At 39.9% G+C, this 25,430-nt stretch overlaps 2 protein-coding genes and 1 long non-coding RNA gene across 7 annotated transcripts in view; 2 read left to right on the forward strand and 1 right to left on the reverse strand.

Annotated features, from left to right (window-relative positions):
- Positions 1 to 4,244: 4,244 nt before the first annotated feature.
- Positions 4,245 to 9,461, reverse strand: LOC113542864 (cytochrome b-c1 complex subunit 8). Of its 2 annotated transcripts, none has more exons than XM_026940666.3 (3): positions 9,311 to 9,461; positions 8,182 to 8,363; positions 4,245 to 4,410 (listed from the first exon to the last, which is right to left on the reverse strand). In XM_026940666.3, exons 2-3 carry the CDS (start codon positions 8,333 to 8,335, stop codon positions 4,316 to 4,318), a joined length of 249 nt encoding a protein of 82 aa, XP_026796467.1. In that variant the 5' UTR covers positions 8,336 to 8,363; positions 9,311 to 9,461; the 3' UTR covers positions 4,245 to 4,315. The 2 variants fall into 2 exon arrangements, with proteins under 2 accessions (XP_026796467.1, XP_026796466.1); XM_026940665.3 differs by having other exon boundaries at positions 8,182 to 8,348; positions 9,311 to 9,456.
- Positions 9,462 to 15,830: 6,369 nt separating this feature from the next.
- st3gal5 (ST3 beta-galactoside alpha-2,3-sialyltransferase 5) overlaps positions 15,831 to 25,430 on the forward strand; it is a 96,175-nt gene continuing 86,575 nt past the window's right edge. For all 4 annotated transcript variants that reach the window (XM_026940337.3, XM_026940335.3, XM_053235618.1 and 1 more), the window contains exon 1: positions 15,831 to 15,961. In XM_026940337.3, the coding sequence (XP_026796138.1) occupies positions 15,843 to 15,961 (119 nt within the window). In that variant the 5' untranslated portion in view covers positions 15,831 to 15,842. The remainder of the gene's footprint in view (positions 15,962 to 25,430) is intronic.
- On the forward strand, positions 15,968 to 24,959 carry LOC128318624 (uncharacterized). Its single transcript, XR_008302030.1, has 2 exons — positions 15,968 to 17,270; positions 19,545 to 24,959. It is a non-coding gene; the product is annotated as an uncharacterized LOC128318624 (long non-coding RNA).

The following is a 25,430-nucleotide window of genomic DNA, read 5'->3' on the forward strand; positions in this document are numbered from 1 at the left end:
TGGTAGTGCTGGAAGTGTTGCGGCCGACACGGACTGACTGAGGTCTTTCAGTTAAAAAGTCCAGGATCCAGTTACAGAGGGGTAAGTTGAGGCCCAGCAAGTTTAGTTTGTTGATAAGCTGCTGACGGATTATTGTGTTGAATGCTGAGCTGAAATCGATGAACAGCATTCTAACATAAGAGTCTTTCTGTTCCAGGTGAGTAAGAGCTAGGTGGAGAGTGGAGGCTATTGCATCGTCCATGGAACGGTTTGGACGGTATGCAAACTAGAATGGGTCCAGCGTGTTTGGGAGACTGGACTTGATGTGATGCATGACTAACCTCTCAAAGCACTTCATCATGATTGGGGTCAGTGCTATGGGACGATAGTCATTCAGGCAGGACACAGGTGACTTCTTTGGTACTGGAATTATGGTGGTGAATTTGAGACACGTGGGGATGACTTCCTGGCTCAGCGAGGTGTTGAAGATACACTATATTACCAAAAGTATTCGGTCATCCATCCAAGTGATCAGAATCAGGTGTCCTAATCACTTGGCCTGGCCACAGGTGTATAAAATCAAGCACTTAGGCATGCAGACTGTTTTTACAAACATTTGTGAAAGAATGGTCCGCTCTCAGGAGCTCAGTTTGGGAACAACAGCAACTCAGCCACGAAGTGGTAGGCCACGTAAACTGACGGAGAGGGGTCAGCGGATGCTGAAGCGCATAGTGCAAAGAGGTCGTCGACTTTCTTCACAGTCAATTGCTACAAACTTCATGTGACCTTCAGATTAGCCCAAGTACAGTACGCAGAGAGCTTCATGGAATGGGTTTCCATGGCCGAGCAGCTGCATCCAAGCCACACATCACCAAGTGCAATGCAAAGCGTCGGATGCAGTGGTGTAAAGCACGCCGCCACTGGACTCTAGAGCAGTGGAGACGCGTTCTCTGGAGTGATGAATCACGCTTTTCCATCTGGCAATCTGATGGACGAGTCTGGGTTTGGAGGTTGCCAGGAGAACGGTACATTTCGGACTGCATTGTGCCGAGTGTGAAATTTGGTGGAGGAGGAATTATGGTGTGGGGTTGTTTTTCAGGAGTCGGGCTTGGCCCCTTAGACTGTGCACCAGTGCACAAAGCAAGGTCCATAAAGACATGGATGACAGAGTCTGGTGTGGATGAACTTGACTGGCCTGCACAGAGTCCTGACCTCAACCCGATAGAACACCTTTGGGATGAATTAGAGCGGAGACTGAGAGCCAGGCCTTCTCGACCAACATCAGTGTGTGACCTCACCAATGCGCTTTTGGAAGAATGGTCAAAAATTCCTATAAACACACTCCTCAACCTTGTGGACAGCCTTCCCAGAAGAGTTGAAGCTGTAATAGCTGCAAAAGGTGGACCGACATCATATTGTTAGGAATGGGATGGCACTTAAGTTCATATGTGAGTCAAGGCAGGTGACCGAATACTTTTGGTAATATACTGTACCTTCTCCTCCTCCTCATTCCCTCCTGAAGCTCTGCTGACCTGGTCCTAAAAGATGCCCTTAACTCTGCAGACATTATCATAGTTGAGTTTAATGTCACATGATAGAATGCCATTCAGATGTGGATTCATGTTAGTGCTAAAATAAAGTTTCAGTCCTGATTCATTTTTGCACTGTGTCTGGGTAGGAATGTTTTCAAGAATTTCATTGTATACAGATGCTTAAAGCACTCTTTATGGACATGACAATAAACTTCAGTTGTACAGCTGAGTGGTGCAGCTCTCCTACACTGCACCCAGATGATGTCCTCTGACTAGCTAATATGCTGTCTTGATTGTTTTATATTATAAATGTTTGTCACACTGTTCTTCTGTTTCTGTTTGCCTGTTTTGCAAATATGACTTGATATCTATTCAGTGTTACTTCTAATAAGTATGTTTAAATAGCATTTATGTTTCTGTATTGTGTTATATTTTTATGTTAGTAAGTGTTATTAAAAATTGGTCTAACCATCAATGATATGGTGTGATGAGTGTGATGTGTGGCGTGTGGTGTGCTGCTCTGGGCCAGAAGTCCAGGGCCACTTTTTGATCCCAGTCTGCCCCTGGTTGGATTTGTCACTTATTTATTTAAAATGATGTCGTTTTGTAGAACGTTAAGTTGCTGTGGTTGTTTAGGAGCTCGCGGATGCTCGTTTTCCGCTTTCAACGCTGTTACCGCTAAGCATCTGAAGGTCTTTTTTCATCAAAAAAAGATGAAATGTCCATTTCTTTTGGCTGAACTAATCTGTTCAGTAGCATTTTAGCTAGAAAGCTAACATATTTTCTCAGGGGGGAAAAAGCCCACAGGAAGAAGTAAACCTCGAGCTGTATACCAACTATAACTTTAAATTTCACTCAAAAAGTAGTAGCTATTCTCTGCTAGATTTAATCTTAAGGATAACCAGTTAGCTGCTAGCTAGCTGTCTTACATTATAACTTAACTGCATCTGGATGCACATGGTCAGCAACAATACTCAAATAGGCTCTGGCATTCCAACGATTATTGTTTGGTATTATCGGGACCAAAGTTTGCCAAGAAAACATTCCCCACATTACACCACCTCCACAAGCCTGGACTGTTGACACAATGCAGGTTGGGTCCATGAATTCATGCTACTGGTACCAAATTCTGACCCTACCATCTGTGTGCCTCAACAGAAATCAAGATTCATCAGACCGGGCTATGTTTTTCCAGTCTTCAACTGTCCAGTTTTGGTGAGCCTGAACCCACTGCAGCCTCAGCTTTTTGTTCTTGGCTGACAGAAGTGGAAACCAATGTGGTCTTCTGCTGTTGTATCTGTCTCAAGGTTTGACGTGCATTCTGAGATGCTTCTCTGCTCATCACAATTGTACAGACTGGTTATCTGAGTTTTCCTCACCTGACCTCTCTCATCAACAAATCGTTTCTGTCTGCAGAACTGCCACTCACTGGATGTTTTTTACTGTACTGTACCATTCTGAGTAAACTCTAGAGAGAGTTCAGGAAATCAGCAGTTATAGAAATATTCAAACAAACAAACCTGTCTGGCACCAACAATCATGCCATGGTCAAAATCACTGAGATCACATTTTTTCCCCCATTTTGATAGGTTTCTTTTTGTGAACACTACCTGGTGCTGCTGCCCCATATCTACATGATTTTATGCATTACACTGCTGCCACATGATTGGCTGATTAGATAGTTGTGTGAATGAGTAGGTGTACAGGTGTTCCTAATAAAGTGCTCTGTGAGTGTATATGTGCAGTATTTGTGGATTAGATATAAAGGAAGTCTAAAAAGAAGTTTTCAGTGTCACTGAATTATGCTGATTTGAGGAAACTGAAAAATTAATGAAAAAATAATTTGGAAAAAAGGTACTCAATGTAATATATGGTCACAAATATAACATAATTAACATTAAATGCAGTTTAATCCGCTTCAGACATAACTGCAGAGAAGAGGTTAAGTCTTTGACACAGTAAACAAGTCCTGAAACAAGCCCAACAAGAGCCTACAGACCCCTCCAAAAGTACAGCAAGGCCAATTCTTTTGTTCTATCAATTCTATCCTTCCTAGCAGCTCGAACCAATCTGGCCGTTTTCCTCTGACCTCTCTTATCAAGGCATTTCCACCCACAGAACCATCACCTCACTCCACCATTCTATGTAAACTCTAGAACTCCAGATGTGTATGAAAGATCCCAGATCAGCAGTATCAAATACCCAAACGAGCCTTTCTGTTACTAACATCCATGCCACGATCAAAGTCACAGAAATCACACTTTTTCTTCATTCTGTTGTTTGGTGTGATGTTTGGTTTAACTGAAGCTCTTGACCTGCATCTGTATGATATTTTGCACAGTGCTGCAGTCGCATGATTGGCTGATTAGATAACTGCATGAATGTAAAGGTGTGCAAGTGTTACTTAAAGTGGATAGTGAGTGTATATAGAGATGTGGATTAAATCTCCATTTCAATGATGTTCTTATACTGTGGTTATGTGGGTGACATTATAATCATGGCACCCAAAGTTATCAATTACTCTATATGGTAGTTTTGTAATATGTATACAGTAAATACATAACATGAAATCATGACCACATTTGGATCATACATACATTATAAGCACAGTATCTTATGTAAGCCTAGGAGCTTTGATTATAGTTATACTCTCTCCACCCTTAAAAAAAGTAAAATTTCAAGCTCTTAGGACAAAAATAATTTATAATAAAAAAAATTAGTCACAAACCCTGCTTTTCACTTGATACCATACTTTTTATTTAAAATTTACATATTCAGAACACAGACAAAGACATTAACTTGGTTCACTTGTTATTCTCAAAGTCTGCAGCATTCTTCCTCTTGCTCTGCTCATGAACATGATTGCCCCATGTGTAGGTGAGGTACATCAAAATCATGGCTGTGACAGAAACAGAAAAGCAATTATTACTTCTTAAACACAAGTACACTGACATGATTCTGAGTAACGATTAAGGTTAATTCTTCTTCTTTCAGCTGCTTACGTTAGGGGTTGCCACAGTGGACCATTTGTCCGCATATTTTGATTTGGCACAGTTTTTTCACCAGACGCCCGTCTTGACGCAACCCTCCCCAGTTTTTTCCGGGCTTGGGACCGGCACTGTTGTGTGCAACCCCAGTGGCTGGGGTCGGTTCCCTGGCTGGGAATCGAACCCGGGCCGCAGCAGTGAGAGCGCCATGGCCTATGCACTAGTCTTCCAGGGACCCGATTAATGTTAATTCTATACTATGATTAATTGTAGTCAACATGACCAACAGCATATGTTCATGTGGAACCTAACTGGTACATTTTTGGCAGATTTTCATGAGAAATATACAAATTTGTTTACACTCCTTGATGACTATTCTCCCTTATCAACATATCCCATCCACCTGACAGGCATTACAACAGAACAGAGCTTTGGAATAAATGTCACATCACACTGCATGTTTTTTTTGTTTTTTTTTGTCAGTAGTACCCAATATGCTTAGAGGGAATTCAAAAGAATAAGGACTTTATATGACCTTTTAAAGTTAGATGACCTTTAAGTAAGTGCTTACTTTAACATTTTTTTTAATAATGTTAGTGTGTGTGTGTGTTTTGAGTGCTGCTTCTCTTGAGTATATAAATTTATTCAAATTCAGAATATTTGAGTAAATTAAGACAGAGTTACACATTTAACTGACTGTGACAAATAGATTATTTAAAGGTAAGTTAAATATACTATGCATATTTAGCATGCAAGCTATTAAATTTTTCTTCAGGCTTCAAGTTAATGCATCATCACACAACTAACAGGAGAATGATTATTACTCTTGGTTAACACGATTACCAAGCTTTGGAGCTGATTGTGCAGTGATTCAGACCTGCCCTCTATCCTGCATCCAATGCAATTAACACTGTAACTCCTAATGAACATGGCAGTTTGTGTGTGTGTCATTAAAATAGCCAAGAAGCACCAAGAAAATGCATCATTATGATTATTATAGATATTTTATGTAGAAGGTATTCCTCGTAACTTGTAAAACTAGAGATACAGTTTGCATCCCAACACTTTTCACTCCAACATCAGTGGAGGAATAACTGCTGATTAATTAAGTCAGTACTGTTGGCTAAATTTCTTGTCAATCTTTTTGTAAGGTTATTTAAGCATTTTTAAAACATATCTATATAACATCATTTCTGTCTGCTGTGGTCTGTACTGTGTGTAAGCGCTCTTCTGTTTTAATGATGTGACGCCACAGGAATATCATGGACATTTTGTCAGCTGCTGTTTTTAGGCAAACTGACTCGTATTACTGCTGTTTTGTTACACTGGTTCCTTACTCAACCCGAACTTTTCAGGCAAACGCCAAGATATGGATAGAAAGTATCCTAAATTTAAAAAGAAAAAAAAAAATGCACATAAATGTAAATGTCTGCCAAATGCTGTAAGTGGTAAAGTGTACTTGTTTTCTTTAAGCAAAGATCAAAGTATTTATTGGTAGAAAAACTACAATGTTGCTTAAAAAACCCTTTTCATAATTTTTGGCCATTTTCCAGAATTTAGCAAGAACATCCAACAGTGTTCTCTAAGGCCACCAAAATTGTGTTTTGTCCATTAGAGGGTTACAAAATGGTGAATTTTTTTATATAAACAAGAGGGACCACATTAAGCATGGTTGCAGAAAACCATCTATAGTCTATACTTACTCTCCATGAGCAAATCTTAGCTGTTATTTTTTTTTTTTTTTTAATGTGGAATATTTTTTCACATGAAAAGTTTCAGTAATGTCAGTTTAAAGCAAGGGATAATATTTTACAAAATCACATTGACAAGAAACACACACACCAGAGGGGTATTCCATGAAGAAAGCTAACCCGACAAGGCAGGCTTATTTCAACAAGCCATGTTAATTTCCATCATGACTACGTAAAATTGACTATGTTATCAAGAAGTTGACCTGAGTAACATTCTATACTTAATTTTATATAACAGGGATGTCAAATTCATCTTGTCTCAGACATGAGATAGGCTAGTGGTTAAAGGCTAGTCACTTGAAACACAGATGGAAGATGTTTCTTACATCATTCCTGAACTTTAGGAAAGCCAGCTCAATAGATGCTTTTAAATCCAGATTTAAAAGTAACTTGTTCAGCTTAGCTTATTCTTAGTTCTTGAGTCTTTTAATTGTAGTACTTCTCATAGTTTTACACCTGGGCTCTACAGTGTGACAGTGCTGCATGGATTTGAAATAAAAAAATATTCTGAGATATTTTTCGCTTTAAATTACCTCAACTATCTAACATCTTGCCACATCATCCACAGAGACGCCGTTTGGAGAGTCACCCCTCAAGATATATTTCGTCAGCTACAGCTAGCGTTAGCTCAAGTGTTAGAGCACCTGACTGGCCAGAACGTGTAGTGATGGCATAGTAGATATAAAAACCCACTTATATGACCCTTCCTTAAAATGTCAGGACAGTAACAGAAAGGAGGCAGACGCTCCCATAAACAAAAGCTCACCAGAAAAATAAAACAAATAAAAATAATCTCATAAGAATCATGTAACTTGTCACATGCAATTAACATGTTGTGTAGAACTAGCATGTACTGTATTTTTCATATATCTTTTTTCATTTTACTGATATTTACTAGTTACTAATTTTTGCATCTGAATTTGAGATTAATAGATCTGTAGTCTATGTACATTTTACTTTACAGATTATACATCGCTGGAGTGACATGATAAATGTCACTCATGATCAATTTAATGTTACCAGAATTCCTTAAAATTTACATAATGCAAGTAAAAAATGAAAACAAGTCAAGAAATGTACACTGTGAATGTACTTTTATGCACACTTATGTTAAAAATAAATTCCCTTAAATACAGATTTTATATATAAGATATTTATATATGTCTATATTTAAACTTATATTTAAATAGCACTTTAAAATAAAATTTGGTTTGGGACAGTGAATGTTCAGGTCACATGCCCACCTGAGCAAGTTGGAGAAAAAGTTAAAGTTGAACGAAGCTGTGGTCCTACTGTAACAATATGCACCCTCAGGTCTGTTACCATTCAAACTCTCTAACGGCTCTAACTACCATAGGAATAAAGTCTTGGTGTACTGTTGAGCTTACACAGCATATACAGTGGCAACATGTGCTTATTATCAGATAGTCAGTATGGGAATTTACAGTCACCGCATGACGTGCACTATCGCTTTTCATATGAAATGGGCTTTATTTTATGAATAACCGGAAACACGAAATTGTTGTTGTCCATGATAATCAAGCATAACCTACAGATTCCATAAACAGAGATTAGGTTTAAAAGGCACTGGAGGGTTCATTTAGGAATGTTCTTAGCATATAATTTAAGACTGTGTAAATGGAATTTTAAGAAAATTTAATACATAAGGTCTTAAATATTAAAGACATAAATATTAAGGGCAAAAAGAAAAGAAAAAAAAAAAGTCTAAAAGCTACTCAGACTCTTTAGGGACATTACACTAACTATAATTTTTTTGCATAGCTAACTGGGTTTCCGAGCAACCAAAACATGAGTTGGGGCAGCACATGTTCACTTGTTTGGTGGGATTGCTAAAGAATTTATGTAATTCAGTGCAAAAAAAATTTAGACAATTGTACAACCAAATTTAAGTCCAGGTAGTAAAGTACTTACGAGGTGCAACCTTGAAGATGGATGATGTAAATCTTCTCCAAACATTGGGAATTCCCTTTGAAAAATAGTGGGGGAAAGCCCTCTGCTCAAACGGTGAAATGCTGTAAGTAATTATGTGTCTTATCTTGGCCAAGTCTCCAAAGTGACGTCCCATTGTATCAAGAGAGCTGTTTCAAGAGACACTGCAAGAGCATCAGCTTTTTGTAACAATTTAAAAATAAACACAGAAAAAATAACTTTAAATTCTACATAAGTTTAGGTCTGTTTGATTTAAACTTAATTTGAATCTATTTATTTCTGTAAAGCTGCTTTGTGACAATGTCCACTGTTAAAAGCTCTGTACGAATAAAATTGAATTTAACTGAATTAAAATTACTCCAGAATTTAAGATCAAGATAATGCATGAGACCAGGTCGGGGTGCTACAGTTGTAAATTCACATAGTAACATAGTAATGTCATGGTTATCATAGCATTAATCAGCCTTTTAAAAACACGCAAGCTGGTGGAGAAAATTAAACTGAAAATGTATTACGAAATCTTTGTTCTAAAGTCTCCTTGTGCATCTTTGGAACGACCGATATGCATTTCCAAAATGGCGGCTGCACGTCTCATTTAGCTAGCTAGCGTTCGTCATTTACCATTAAAAGAACTGTGTTTATAGACTAACAAGGAAACTAGATCCTGATCTCCCTGTATCCGACACAGACCATAAGATGGCCAAACTTTGAAATCGTGCCTTTAACTATTAAGGACCAGAGAAACTCTTAAAAAAAAACAGTATCTGCGTTAGCAAAAGTACACAATTGCTAAAACAGTTCGTAAAATACATTAAACAACTGCCGTACTTTGCATTTAAAGCTAACTACTAATTATAGGTCTAGTTCTTTGTCTGGTTAACGATGTTAAAAATCAAACATAGGATTTACTACATTTGCTTATCAAAAACAGCTAGCTAAATAGACAGCAATTCAGAAGACCTTGCTTGACATTCATGTAGGTTATATAAAGCATTCCACAAAAATCAGCTCCATCAAAACGGGTTTCTTAATCAGTTATCCTTTAGAAAATATAATGCACATTTCTAACTACTAAATTAAATGGGTGGGAAATGCAGGAAAAAATGTATACCCTTGCCCTGCCTGTCTGTCGGTCGGTCGGTCGGTCGCTGCTGCTGCTGCTTCTTCTTTTGAATTTATGCTGTTGAGGTCTAACGATGTTGTATATCACCGCCACCTGCTGGACTGGGGTGTGGGCAGCACTGTCAAGGTGTTTTCGTTCATTTGAGCTGGTCGTATTTGCGCGGTCAGCGAGCCCACTGGGGGGGACAGTGTTGCATGAACCAGATCATTACTTATAGCTAATAAAACAAAGAGTTCCACATTTTACTGTAGGAGTAATAAATAGAGGACAGCACGGAGGTAACTTTTTAAACGTGCTGGGAAGAAAAGAAACCTTGCGTGATTAATTATAAACCAAGTCACTAAAAAGCATTTCTGAAGTGTTTTCTCTCGTCTGTATCGCTCTGGTTAAGGGCGTCAGTTTAATGCTGTAAACGTACATGCAAATGTAGGGGGAAAAACTACCAAGAATCGTGCCAATTCGTCATCTGTGGTGACCTCATGTTTTACAATGTAGTAAAACGATATAGCAGTACATTACATATAAAATGAAAATAATGTGTCATTGTGAGAAGAAGATAATGTCCTACCAAAAATGCCTACAGTGCCTTTACGGGCAAGTTGTGGGCCAAGGGTAACCCATACATATCCCAAAATGGCCCAACGTGGGTTGTCTGTGGACAGCCCATGCTTTGGCATTCACACACAAATCCTATTCGGGACCGCTGCGGGCTAGCCCGTATTGGGACATCACCTACTTTACTCACATTGCTACTATATTTTCTCTGTTTTGTTGTGATCTCTTTCACTGCAAGTAAAGGAATGGTGCACAGATGATGTTAACAAGCAGGCTTATTCACCATTCGGGACCACTGCAGGCTAGCCCATTGGGCCAATACCTATTTTACCCACACTGGCCCAAAGCGGGTTGGCTGAGGGCAGCCTGCACTTTGCCATGCCCACATGAACACCATTTGGGGCCACTTTGGGCTAGCCCACATTGGGCCAATACCTATTTTACCTATATCTTTTTGAGAGCTGTGCATAAACTTTGACTTTGAAGGCCATTCCAACACCATACTTTTTTCTTCTGTAGCCATTAATATGAGGTGTTTGTTGTAACATGCTGTGTTTGGTTTTCGCCAAACATGGAGTTGTGCATGATGACTAGACATCTACACCTTGGTCTCTTACAAAGGATATTGTTCCACAACTTTTGTGGTTTGTTCACATGCAATTTTGCAAATTTAATCATGCTGCCATATTCTTTTGGACAGAAGGGGCTTATACTAGCCACCCTTCTGTAAAAGCCATAATTGTTTAGGCTTTTTCTGATGTCATGAACATAAATATTTAATGTGCTTACAGAGGCACGTAGGTCAAATGATGTAGCTTGTGGGTTTTTCTTTATATCTCTGAGCATTAAATGGTCTGACCTTTGACTAAATTTGCTGGGACGCCCACTCCTATTAAAATTGGCAACTGTCTTGAAGGTTCTCCATTTGTAAACAATCCTTCTCACGGTAGAATGGTGAATTACAAATTGTTTAGTAATGGCCTTATAACCCTTCCCAGATTGAGCAGCAACAATTGCTTCTCTGAGGTAATGGCTGATGTCCTTTCTTCTTTATAGAATATAGATACAAACTGCCATAAGTTCTGCTTTTACAATGGTAGTCACACTTCTTGATGATTAAGTAATAGTATGCATTTCATTAGTAACACCTGACTTGCTACTTTTACTGTTTACTCTCTTAATGATATCCACTTCCCAGCTCCTTCATGGATATCAGGGAGACGGATAATCAGCCCATCGAGATCTTGTGTAACCCAGGGTACATAGTGCCCTCTAGCACCATTAACCAGGATAGGTAAGTGAAAGTGACGGTCATACCTTTGTGGTGCATGTAAGTGTTCACTTGGTCTGAGCTGTCTTCACTTCGTGACCATGTTTCTGCATCATCATCATCATCATCATCATCATCATCCTCCAAATACAACTTTCCTGTAACTTGCTTACACCCACCCACCCTGCACTTTTTAGAGCCTGTGGAATATCTTCTTTTGCTTAGCTTCTCCACTTCATCCAAGTATTTTTCTGCCTGTTCTATTGTTGTGATTACTCTTCCCTCCAATTTTTTCATCTCTGTTAACAACTCCTCCCGTTCTTCTGGGATATCTACAGGGGGATTTTGCTCCTCTTCTTCAAGATATTCCCTTACATCAGGATATAATGGATAACTATCTACAGCCTGTTCCCTTGGCTTCTGTCTGCATTGTTTTTTGCCTTCAGTACACTTGTGGACTGCTTTAGGTGAGCAAGTGGTAGGAGGTTCCCCATCTTCATCTTCCTGCATGTCTATTTTCCCTTCAACTTGTATTGTTCCTTTAATTATTGGAAGCTCCCAGTTACTCCTTTGCCTCTTTCAAAACCTTGTAGCTCTCCCCAGGCAAGGTAAATATCGATTTGACTCAGTTAGCTCTTCTAATGTGTCACCTAAGATACATGCCTTCCAATTTCTTCTGACTATTCCTTCCCAATCTACGTAAGGCCACTCCTCGCTTACTTCCTCTAGATTTCTAAACTGTGTTATACTTCATAACAGTGAATTTTTCTTCTCTTGAGTCAAAGGATATCTTCTCCCTAATAAATCCTCATATTGATTCTCTTTCCAAAAATGTGTTCTAATTCCCTTGGCTTCTTCAACACTATTGGTTGTCCAAAAATATTATCACCCAAATGAAACTCTATTACCTTAAAAGTGGTTGTAAATCAATTTCTCTTATCTTCTAGTTTTGCGTGAGTGTTAGCCTTTATTATTACTATACTACAATGATGTACAAATTTTCTACATGAGATCAAATGAGCATGTATTCTACAATCTGGACTAGGACCTTCTTGTTTCCAGAAAATGTTTATAATTGATTGTAACTGCTCTTGCTTAGTTGATTCACTTTTCTTCTTCTTTCTATGATGATATTTTTTAGGCATAAATGCTATTAATCATTATTTTAATTACAACAACATAAGAGAATGACCAACCAATCAAAGACAACACTCAGGACATCAGAAAACACTAACAAATAACATACAAGACAAATAACATATAACATACAAAACTCACACAACATACAAGACATGCACCCTTGTTTTCTACACTCCTCTTGAGTGTACACACCTCTTGCGTGACCTGCCAGTACAGACCTCCTCCGCGTGCAGTGCCAATCGCTAAGCTCTGCCTAGACCTCTCCGATAGCACAGCAGCATGCGAGCTCACTGTTTTGATGCAGTGCCAACCGCTAAACTCTGCCTAGTTCCACTCAACTAGTATAGTAGTATGAGGGCTCACTATGTTACGCACCAAACCACACATGAGAAGCGGTATCCACAGGATTTCTGCGTGCTCTCTTCTCTTGCTCTCTTATCTCTTTACTCTTTTACTCTTTAAGTCTATACTCCTTTACCTTACTTATATATCACTGTTATCCATCAAGGCCCACTCAACAGCAATATATTCTGAATGCAGTTTACACCTTTTCCCTTGCTTAATTTGGTTCTTTCATTTGGTGAAGCCTAAAAGAGTGCCCTTACCACCCAAGGCCAACCTACAGCAAACCACACAAACAACTTAAACTAAAAGCAAAAAAGCTTACCTTCATTTGGCCGGCCTTGTCAGCTCAGCCATGACCCTCCTGGCTCCTTTCCAATCCTGCCGACTACACCAAAGAATTATGTCGTGGCAAAAACTCTTCAATTCAAAATAAGAAAAAAGACTTCCAAAGACAAGGGGTTCTGGATGCCAGAAATCAATAGACTTTATTGAATCAAACAACAAAGCCGAGATGTCTGCAGAGCATCTGATTTACACAGTCATGGCTCATGCTTTTATACAGTTCTAAAACAATGATCTCATTAGATGGAGTTTTCTCTTTTTTTCTTTTAATCACACACCTGCCTCGAGCCACAATTATTTCACTGTCCCTTTATCTTAGTTTTAACCGTGGCGAGAGTTCAGGCAGTTTATTTTTTAAAAAACATTAACCTTCATCACAACTTCAACAGTGCACTTCAGTAAGGTTAGGTACTTGCTTGAATACATGAGGTGAATTAAGGTCATGGTTTAACACAAGATACTGTTACACTGTATCAGTATCAATACTGTTGCATAGATACTGATTGACATAATACTGATTAACAAATAATATTGATAATACACAGAAATATTCTTCCATACTTCCTCATGAATCTGATGAGAGAATGCCATCTAAAATATAAAACATATTCTGGGTTGTTTAACACTTTTTTGTTTCCCATACGTGTTCTTTCATAGTTTGGATGTTTTCAGTATTAATGTACAATGTTGAAAATAATAAAAACAAAGGAAAACCACTGAAGGAGAAGGTGTGTCCAAACTTTTGACTGGTACTATATATATATATATACTTTTATATATAAAAGTTTGGACACACACACACATATATATATATATATATATATATATATATATATATATATATATATATATATATATATATATATATATATATATATATATATATACTGCTCAAAAAAATTAAAGGAACACTTTTTAATCAGAGTATAGCATCAAGTCAATTAAACTCCTGGGATATTGATCTGGTCAGTTAAGTAGCAGAGGGGGTTGTTAATCACTTTCAGCTGCTTTGGTGTTAATGAAATTAACAACAGGTGCACTAGATGGGCAACAATGAGACGACCCCCAAATCAGGAATGGTTTTACTGGTGGAGGCCACTGACATTTTTTTCCCTACTCATCTTTTCTGACTGTTTTTCTCTAGTTTTGCATTTGGCTAGGGTCACTGTCACTCCTGGTAGCATGAGGCGATACCTGGACCCTACAGAGCTTGCACAGACAGTCCAACTCCTCCAGGATGGCACATCAATACGTGCCATTGCCAGAAGGTTTGCTGTGTCTCCCAGCACAGTCTCAAGAGCATGGAGAGATTCCAGGAGACAGGCAGTTACTCTAAGAGAGCTGGACAGGGCCGTAGAAGGTCCTTAACCCATCAGCAGGACCGGTATCTGCTCCTTTGTGCAAGGAGGAACAGGATGAGCACTGCCAGAGCCCTACAAAATGACTTCCAGCAGGTCACTGGTGTGAATGTCTCTGACCAAACAATCAGAAACAGACTTCATGAGAGTGGCCTGAGGGCCTGACGTCCTCTAGTGGGCTCTGTGCTCACTGCCCAGCACCGTGGAGCTCGATTGGCATTTGCCATTGGTGGTGCCCTGTGCTTTTCACAGATGAGAGCAGGTTCACCCTGAGCACATGTGACAGACGTGAAAGGGTCTGGAGAAGCCGTGGAGAATGTTATGCTGCCTGTAACATCGTTCAGCATGACCGGTTTGGTGGTGGGTCAGTGATGGTCTGGGGAGGCATATCCATGGAGGGACGCACAGACCTCTACAGGCTAGATAATGTCACCCTGACTGCCATTAGATATCGGGATGAAATCCTTGGACCCATTGTCAGACCCTACGCTGGTGCAGTGGGTCCTGGGTTCCTCCTGGTGCACGACAATGCACCGGTCTCATGTGGTGAGAGTATGCAGGCAGTTCCTGGAGGATGAAGGAATTGATACAATTGAATGGCCTCCACGTTCACCTGACCTAAATCCAATAGAACACCTCTGGGACATTATGTTTCGGTCCATCCGACGCCGCCAGGTTGCACCTCAGACTGTCCAGGAGCTCAGTGATGCCCTGGTCCAGATCTGGGAGGAAATACCCCAGGACACCATCTGTCGTCTCATTAGGAGCATGCCCCGACGTTGTCAGGGATGCATACAAGCACATGGGGGCCATACAAACTACTGAGTACCATTTTGAGTTGCTGCAATGAAATTTCAGCAAAATGGACTAGCCTGCTGCATCATTTTTTCACTTTGATTTTCGGGGTGTCTTTAAACTCAGCTCTCTGTAGGTTGATAATTTTCATTTCCATCAAACGATGTGGCATCCTTTCGTTCCTAACACATTACCCATTCCATATCAGTATAGATTTTTCCCCATTGCGATCTGATGTGTTTTCAAAGTTTTCCTTTAATTTTTTTGAGTGTTCCTTTAACTTTTTTGAGCAGTGTATATACATACGTATATATATATATATATATATATATATATATATATACGCATATGGCCATATATCAGATTTCTGTATGGGAAATTAATAAAACAAAATAAAACGAATCAAAATTTATTCTAGACACATTAAAAAGTGGCTTTAAACACACGCTACACATCTCGTCTGCATCTTTTCTTTCTTGCATACAGTCATTGTGCTAATTTCATTGGGAGTGTGCCTTGGGGGTATAAATTGGGAGTAGAAGTTAATTCTAAATCGCTGGGTATGGTGACGACTGTTTTCGTATGTGAATAAACAGGTGTAACAGTCTTGCGTTAATGTTAGAAATGTTCCGTAACGCATCTATTTTTATTTGTGGGGAAAGAGAGCTTTTGGTTTGACATGTCGTGCCTAATGTAACCGGAAGACAGTCTCTAAATGCGGGTAGTTTCACACTACAGTATCAGACTGTTAGCATTCACTTTATTTGCCAGTTGCCACCAGCTCCAAGACGAAGGAGAAGGAAGGAGACTGTCTTTGTGGAAAGATCATATACAGTAGGTTCAATTATCTACAGACGTGTAAGAGCTTTTGCGTAAACCGTAACATTAGTGAACAAAATAGTGAAGCGCTAGTAAGAGCAGCCCAATGACGTACACGGTGTTTGATTCCTGCAATGATTATTGGAAATTCTGAGAAATGCACTCCACTATCCCGTGTAATTTAGGTTCAAATGTTTCTAATTGCGTGAAGACGACGGCGGGTAGCAAGGTACATACGTGTTCTATTCAGAGTGTATGAATAAGATTTAGCTAAAAACCGTTATATATCTAATTTAGAATCCTACATTTGTTATGTACTGGGCTAACCTTTTCGAACCGCCGTATAGTATGTTGGATGTGGTGTGTTCTTTGGGACACGTTTACCACAATACTGTGGTCATTTGTGTGTGAAAATTTTTCACATGGTAACATTTCTACGGACACCCTCCTGGTGACGTCCATTTGTTGTGCTCTGTTTTGCGGGCCATGCCATCAAATGCGTCCCCGTCTCGGGAATGCGCGCGCCTATATCGCTACATCAGCAGACTGGCAATCGTGAATTTGAAACAGATTTAAAAAAGGAAATCGGGTTTTTAACTATCGTGTGTTCTAGCTATCATGTTGTAAGCAATTTTGGTTCGTAATTATTGAACATAATATTGTACATAAATCGTCTCATTTGAGCAGGTCATTGGGCAGCACTCCTGTTTGTTCCTGTCAAGCCCACTTGAATGTGTTTAAATGAAACGCTCTTACGTTTGGAGCTTCAGTTTCATTGCACTGTCACCTAAAGGTGATTGATCACACCATTTTTTAATTTTATTATTTTGCTTTATTGGAGTGCCAGCATTATAGAAGCAAAGTTTGTATACATTACTTGCTACATATAAGATGACTGAATAAGCCTACATGTTAACATTGCAGTGAAAGAGATGAGAACGAAACAGAGAAATTACTGTATAGGAGTGTAATGGCCAAAAGTCTGAGACCACTAGAGAAAATGCTTCAGCTTGGCATTCTTTTTCAATTTAATGCAAAGATTTTCATTACAAATGATCTCAGCAATAACTTGAGTGAAAAATAAAATTGTAGAAATATGTACTTATTTTACTTAATATATTTACTTAGAAATATTTAATTTCAGAATTTCTTGGTATTTGGTATATCCCATTTTTGCTCCCATGACAATGTACACTTGAGCTGACACAGACTCCACAAGTTCGTTTAAAACCTGATGATCCATGTTGAATCAAAAGCCACATGCTTCAATGGAAAGGATAAGACTCATGGAAAATCTGATCTTTTGTACAAAGGAGTTAACATGGTCAGTATCACAAATTTGTTTAAATTTAGTTGAATAGTTAAATTTAATATTGAATGGTCAAGATGTTGCACATTTCCTTTTTGTTGTAGAATTTTCATTCGACTAGTTTGTCTTTTGTGTGTCTGTGTGTTTTTGCTGGCAAAGGGAAAAACACCTGCTGTATCAAGCGAAGGTATGTCTCAGACTGCTTAAAATGAGCTGCTAAGCTGTATGTTGTCGACTTTCAACTGCAGGGTTACTTATGCAGTATGCCTATTGCATAAGTCAAGTGTGATAGTCGACTTAATTTTGTTTGAGGCTATGTTATTATTATTGTCTTGCCCCAAAGTCTGTGGTCACAAGCCACTCCTGGTTTACATGCACACATTATTAATAATTATAATACAATGCGATTGAATGCTTGTAACAGTCAAAACTTCCCAGCTCAGGAAAGTCTTCAGTTCAGAGAAATTTACACTTTGGTTTCTCAGTAAAATGAGAGGCTGCATGTTTTTTTTGTTTGTTTGTTTGTTTTTTGAGAGAGAGGTTTATTACTACTTTATTGAATCTTTTGGCCCTTTACATTGGTTTTCCTGTTAAATAATTATAGAACAATAAATAACAGGTTTAAAAAAATAATTTTAATCACTTAGGTCTTAAATATTCTTTGAATTGTTAATAAATAATACAATAAATAAAACCTCATGATAAAAAAGGAATAAAACCCCGGGGTTTAAAACATTAAAACCAACTGCCCATCTTCTCCCACATCACATAAAACTCCTCCCACACTCCACAATGAAGAGAACTTTGTGACTCTCCCTCTGTAGGACAGCTCACATTGTAGCCAGTTCCATTTAGACTAATTAGCTTACGCCTTATCCAGCACACCTTCCCAGTTCCTCTGCTGGGAGTACTACACTGAGTACCTTCATGCCTTCCTTTCCCCATTGCATACCACCAGGAAGATGAGGAGGTTCTGCCCTGTCTCACTGGCCCACAAGAGCCCTTCACTCTTTATCCAGTTAACTTTGGCTGAGGAAGCTTTCTCATAAAGGTTTAAACTCTCCCCACGTTTAACGTTGTCCTCCTGACCATGATAAAGTCATCAGCATAGGCAGACACGGTGCAGCTTATCCTAGTAGGAACTCCTGGTACAATAAAGCCCTTGATTTTATTTTTTATCTGACACAGCAGTGGCTCTATGTCAAGGCTGTATAGCTGGGACATCCTTGTCTCATTCCTGTTTTCACAGTTGATGGGTAACTTGTGCCATCTCTCATCTTTAGCATTACTGAAGCCCCTGTGTACAGCAGTTTTATCATTGCAATAAAATTCCCTCCATATCCAAAATCACTTAAAACATGAAAAGGTACTCGTGCCTATCTCTTATTAAAAACAGATTGTCCATGAAAGTGTGTCCTTGTAAACAGTATGTTTGTTCTTTTTCAACAAGAGTGTCCAGGTAGTTTTTGAGTCTGTTGGCAAGACACTTTGATAGTATCTTGTAATCTAGAGACATCAGTAATAGTGGCTCCCAGCTCTTTAAAATGCCCCAAGTCCCCCTTTTTGGGTAGGAGAGACACCACTGCTTGCTGAAAGCTTCTTAGTAGTTAGCCCCTTTAAGAAATTTCCCGATGCACGACATGCAGGTCTCCTGCCAGTAATTTCCAGAAATGTTTATAAAATTCTACAGTTAGCCCATCTGAAACAGTTAGCTAATCCAGTGGAGAGTGGCTTGACCACTTCTGTGAGCTCTTTCCACTGTATTGTCCAGTTCATCCCTGTCCTCACTGTTACGTGTTGGAAGCCCCTGAAGAAGCTGTGTTGCACACTCAGCAGACCTGTAGAGGTCTGCATAGAATGCCATGGCCGGCTGTTTCATGTTCCGTGGGTCGGCGGTTGGAGTGCCATTTTACTTTCGGAGTTGAAACATTTATTTAAGCTTTGCTGTATTTCACTGAAGAAAAAAAATATTAGCTAGGAGCATCCATTTCTTTGATGGATGCAGTCCTGGCCCTTATAAGTGCACCTTTAACCCTTTCCTATGAAAATGATCTTAACGCCTGTCTTTTAGTACTTAGCTCATTAGCTACATTCGATATGTTAGATCCTATCATTTCTCTGGGTTCTTACTGTCATATTCTAATGTATTGATGTTGCTCTTTATCATTGCTGTGGTGTTACATGTGCAGTTTTGAGAAAATACTCTTATATGTGTCTTCCCCACCTCCCACCATTGAGTTAAATTTTCAGCCTTTCTCCTCTTCCATTAATGAATGTTCTGTGTTGCAGTGAGCGGTGGCAAGGATAAAGAGGACAGAAAAGAGCGCCTTGAGAAAGAGAGAGCAGTGCTGCTCCGCTCCATCTCAGGACATAGGGTGGCGGATGCACTCTTCCACATTATCTCCTGGGTCAGGATCCCGAAAGAGATCCTGACCGATCAGGACACTACATTTATGTCACGAACACTATGCGAACCGTACGAATTGCGGGGCATTAAATCAATTTGAACCAGTGTCTAATCGCAGGCTTAAAAACATGATTTGAAAGTTCATTCACAATGATGCACGGAATTGGGATAAATGGATAGAGCCCCTGTTATTTGCAGTCTGAGAGGGTTTTCCCCTGTTGAATTATTATACGGGCGGAAGCCTCCTGGTGTCTTAAACATCATTAAGGAGCACTGGAAGGAGGGACCTTTTAATAGTAAAAGTGAAATCCAATACGTTCATGACCTGAGAGCAAAACTCCACACCTTAAGTCACATAACATAGACGAATTTTAAGTGAAGTGACTTGTGGCCAAGTATGGTGACCCATACTTGGAATTTGTGCTCTGCATTTAACCCATCCAAGTGCACACACAGTAGTGAACGCACACACACACACACACACACACACAACGTGAACACACACACAACGTGAACACACACCCGGGGCAGTGGACATCCTTTTTTGCTGCAGCACCAGGGGAGCACTTTGGGGGTTCGGTGCCTTGCTCAAGGGTCTCACCTCAGTCGTGGTATTGAGGGTGGGAGAGAGAGCGCTGGTCATTCACTCCCCCCACCTACAATCCCTGCCGGACCTAGGACTCGAACCCACAACCTTCAGGTTCACCTTCGGGTTGCAAGTCCTACTCTCTATCCATCAGGCCATGACTGCCCCTGAATTTGCGTCAAGAACGGCAAGTCCGGCTGTATAACGGGTACTCGTCTAAGGGAATTCACACCGGGAGATTACTTGCTCATTTTACTGCCCACATTGAGCTCTGAATTACTTGCCAAGTGGAAAGGGCTCTTTGAGATCACACGGCGAGTCGGGGATGTTGACTATGAGGTCAGGTGAATGGATAGAGGCGGGGCACGACGGATTTACCACCTTAACCTCCTCAAACCGTGGAGAAAGGGGGTTCATATGGAATTGCCAACAATCGTTCCAGAGAAGGAGGGGCTAGGGCCGGAGGTTAATCCCAAAACAACGGCTCAGTCAGTCCCTTGTGGAGACCACCTCTTGCAATCCCAACTCGCAGACATTGCCAAGTGGCAAGCGGAGTTTGCCAATGTGCTCTTGCCTCTCCCTGGTCGCACTAACCTCAGAGCATCACACTGAAACACCCCCAGGGGTGATAGTACTTAGCCACCCCTATTGTCTGCCAAAACACAAAAAGCAAATAGTTTGGGAGGAGCTCAAGGCCACGCTAAATTTGATGCATACCCAATGCCTTGCATTGACAAACTGCTCAATTGGTTAGGTGCAGCTTATTTTTATTTGACACTGGATTTGACAAAGGGATATTGGCAGATTCCCTTGACTCCATTATCCCATGAAAAACGACCTTTCCCACTCTGTTCGGTTTACACCAGTTCATCACACTTCCGTTTGGACTGTTTGGGAACGTTGTCCCGCAACGTTCCAACGACTCATGGACAGAGTCCTCTGCCTGCACAATGCATATGCCGCCACATACCTCGAGGACATTATCATTTATAGTAATGATTGGCAGCAGCATTTAAAACATCTAAGGGCTGTCCTGAGTTAATTGAGATGGTCAGGACTCACAGCAAATCCAAAAAAGTGTGCAATTGGGTGGGTGGAAGTACGGTATCTGGTAGGCCGGACAGCTTCCCAGCCTGAGTCAGGCAATGGGGGTATGGGTAAATGGGGGAGTGCTCAAGCGCCGGTTTCAGAATGGGGGGTGGAATCAGAGAAGGTGAGTGTTAAGGAATGCACACCTGCGAAGAATTCCATTTCTGAATGCAATGGAATGCAGTGAGCGGTGGCAAGGATAAAGAGGAGAGAACTCTGGGGGTGTGTGTGTGTGTTCATCTTTGGGAGATTAAAACTGCACCGCTGAAAAGCGAGTCAGAAAAAAGGGAAAATAAAAGGAAAAGCTGTTTAGTGGGCTCAAACCCAGCCTGCCTCCCATCTCCACGTTCCCCCACATAAGGGATCCTTTACAACCTCATACCAACTGTTAAGCATGGTGGTGAAGGCGTGATGATTTGGGCCTGTTTTGCAGTCACAGGACCTGGGAAACTTACATTGAGACAATGTAGAACTCCACTTTATATCAGAATATTCTTGAGACAAATGCGAGACCAACTGTCTAGCAGCTTAAGAAGTCAAAATTGGGTCATACATCAGGACAATGATCCCAAGCACACCAGCAAATTGACATCTGAATGGCTAAAGAAGAAAAAAATCAAGGTGATGGAATGGCTAAGTCAAAGTCCAGACCTCAACCCCATTGAGATGCTGTGGCGGGATCTTAAGAGCTGTGCATAAACAAATGCCCTCAAACATCAATGAACTGACACAATGTTGTAAAGAAGAGTGGGCCAGAATTTCTCCAGAACGATGTGAGAGACTAATGAATTCCTACACAAAATGTTTACTTCATGTTATTGTTGCTAAAGGTGGTTCTACATATAGGATGTACTTATTTTTCCCCCACCTGGTTTCTGAATGTTGGTTTCCTTTTTGAAAAAATGGCTACATATTGAAATATATTGTGTTATTTTGTTGTCACCTGAGGTTATTTATTTGTTTATAGAAGTTGATGAGGACAACACAATTGTCATTTAGGTTTGTCATTGATAAATAAAAACATAGACTTATAGGAGGGTGTGCTTTCTTTTTCCAAAGACTATACACTTAGTTAGGTATTTGGTGGCATTGTCTTTTAATTACTTTTAATTCCTCATGATTCCATCTATTTTTTGAAGATCACCAGTTCCTTTTCCAGCAAAACACTCCCATACTATGATTCAGTCACCCCCATGTTTCACAGCTGGGATGATGCAGGACTCTTAATGGTGGATATACATTTTTGGTACTTGATGCTTCCAATTGCTTCACCAGTTCCAGTTGTTGTCTTGGGGTTCAGTTGAGCCTTTCAGACCACTGGGAGTGAATTTGTACCACTGGGAGTTCATTTGTGCCTCCTTCCTGAATGATGCAGTGTATCTGTGGTCCCAAGATTTGTAGTCCAAGTCAACTTGGTGTATGTAAAATGTGACACACTGGAATTCTGATATAGTGAATTAAGCTGAAATAAACCTGACTCTAATCTATTGTTTTAAAAATTACTTCTGAAGTGAACCGAGTAGATGCCTCAATTGACTTGCCAATTAAATTTGTTATTAATTAAATTTGGTTGGTTGGTTGGTTGGTTGATTGAGTAACTAAGGGGACAATTACTTTTACACACAGTGACAGTTGGTGTTGGATAACAGTAAATGAATTCCTTCAATAAATGAAATGATCATTTAAAAAATGTATTTTGAGTTTACTCAGGTAGTCTTTATGCAGAAGTCTCTAGAGTTTACACAGAAAGGTATGAAAGTCCCCAAAAATCCAGTGAGTGGCAGTTCTGTGGTTGAAGATGTGAAAAATTTTGCTGTAACAAGTTTGCTTGGCCAGAACTCAAATAACCCAGGTCAGTTTTGTCTTTTCTTGGCAGTTTTATTCTCTTTCACTGCTTGCCACAAGTGGCTTAGCAGTGAACTTAAACTCAGTTCAGGGCTTTTTAGCCCATTGAGGTGCTCATACATTCCTTACTGAAACACGCAAGAGGGAGAACACATGGGAGGGAAAATGAAAATCCCAGATCAGTGGTTTGGCATTTGGCCACAGTAACCATGCCATGGTCAAAGTTACTGAGATCACATTTTTCTCCATTTTGATTTGATGTGAATATTACCTGAAGCTTTTGACCAGGATCTGCATGATTTTATGCCTTTCAGTGCATTGATTGCATGAATGCATTGCATGAATTGGTACAGGTGTTCCTACTGAAGTGGCTGTATGGCCTCGTATGTGCTTGTTGAATATCCATTTTAAGCCCTTGGGTACTGATGTGGAGTTTGTCCCTTTGCTGCTGTAACAGCCTTTACTCTTCTGGGAAGGCTTTCCCCTAGATGGTGCGTGTGCGTGTGTGGTGGCTTGCGAAAACTGATCTCTGTTCATGATAACATTGGTGGAGAAATAATTGCTAATTAGTTAAATCATTAATAAGCACAAAAATAGGAAATTTCTATTTTAAATGTCTTTTTAGGTTATTAGGTCATATCTTTGAAACTATTTTTAAAAAATATTTTAAAACTTGTGTGTAAATGCTCTTCTCTGCTTTGGTAATGTGGTGGCCTATGATTATCGGAGACATTTTGACAGCTGCAAACTAAATTGAATAGGCTTATATCTATTTCACTATGGCATATAGTTAATCAAAAACGTGGTCAAATCATGACAATCACTGTGTGAGGAAATCACCTTAGCTGAAAAGGTTTTGGATATCTTTAGGCAGAGTTACTTTTACCACTGTGTTTGTTAAACTGGCTCCTAACGGGAGGAGGGAAGATGGCATCATAGAGGTCTGGCAATATCTGTTTTTTTTTTTTTAAATTGTATTATTATTTATTTTTTTTAGATGTTAAATTGTGCATTGGTTTAACAGTTGGGCTGATATTTGAACGAGAACAGTTTATATATCATGATTAAAGGTACTCTTCAAGGGCAGGGAGTTCTATAATGAACATTTACTGTCCTCCAGCTTATCCATTCTCACTAAAGTATTTGTGGAGTTTTCGGGTCAGATGTAACTCGAGCTCTGGCAATATCTGTTTTTTAAAATTTTTTTATTTAGTATTTTTTTTAGATGTTAAATTGTGTGTTGGTTTAACAGTTGGGCTGATATTTGAACGAGAACAGTTTTATTATGAGTCTGGAAGATTACTTTTCCAAAGCGTCCAGTAGTAAGCCCAGGAGAGCAAAAAATTTGATGAAAACACTGACACTGGCAATTGTACAGGGTGTGCAATCTGACAAGGATACTTGGTCCAACGCTTTTGCCAAATTGGAACTGAATTTTATACAAGCAGTGGAAAAGATGACTGAAGATATCGTGAGCGTTATAGACGCTAAAACTGGCATAATTCTGGATCCAGTTCAAGTCCAAACAACACAGCTACAGGCAATGGGCTGGCGCATTAGTGAAGTGGAAGAGAGGATTACCATGGTAGAGATGGCATCTACAGAGATGGGGCAGTGGTGGCTCAGTGGTTAAGGTGCTGGGTTCCTGATTGGAAGGTCAGGGGTTCAAGCCCCAGCGCTGTCAAGCTGCTGCTGTTGGGCCCTTGAGCAAGGCCCTTAACCACATCTGCTCCAGGGACGCCATATCATAGCAAGCTGGGATATGCGAAAGACTGCATTTTATTGGCTCTGAAGTACTCTGCACAATGACAATAAAAATTGAATCTTAAGTTAATCTTAATTTACATCCATGGAGGCAAAAATAACAGCTTTAGAGAAACAGATGTGTGATATAGCAGAGTACATGGACGACCCGGAAAACTGAGGGCGCAGATGCAACTTGCAAGTAGTGGGCCTACTAGAAGTGATGGAGGGCTTGGAACCAGGAAAATTCTTTGAAAAGTGGATTCCAGATTACCTCCAACTAACCACTAAAGCTTGGCGCATTAAGCTGGAAAGGGCTCATCAGTCTCTTGCACCAAAACCAGGACCAAATCGATGTCCCAGACCAGTGAGTAAGTTTCACAACTTTACTGATAAACAGCAAGTTATGGATGCAGCTCGTCACATCCCACCTGAGCGTTCACCCAATGTCTACTTCAGTGACTTTTCATCAGCACTGATAAAGAAACAAAAGGCTTTTGATGAG

Source organism: Pangasianodon hypophthalmus, chromosome 7 (assembly GCF_027358585.1).
Source record: "Pangasianodon hypophthalmus isolate fPanHyp1 chromosome 7, fPanHyp1.pri, whole genome shotgun sequence".
NCBI classification, from domain to species: domain Eukaryota; kingdom Metazoa; phylum Chordata; class Actinopteri; order Siluriformes; family Pangasiidae; genus Pangasianodon; species Pangasianodon hypophthalmus.

What these genes read in the sequence shown, in the direction of transcription:
- LOC113542864 (XM_026940666.3), bottom strand. Translation starts at nt 8,335, where the DNA reads ATGGGACGTCACTTTGGAGACTTGGCCAAGATAAGACACATAATTACT. An exon ending in CATCTTCAAGGTTGCACCTC is followed by an intron (nt 4,411 to 8,181) that starts GTAAGTACTTTA and finishes TTTCTGTCACAG; the next exon opens with CCATGATTTTGATGTACCTC.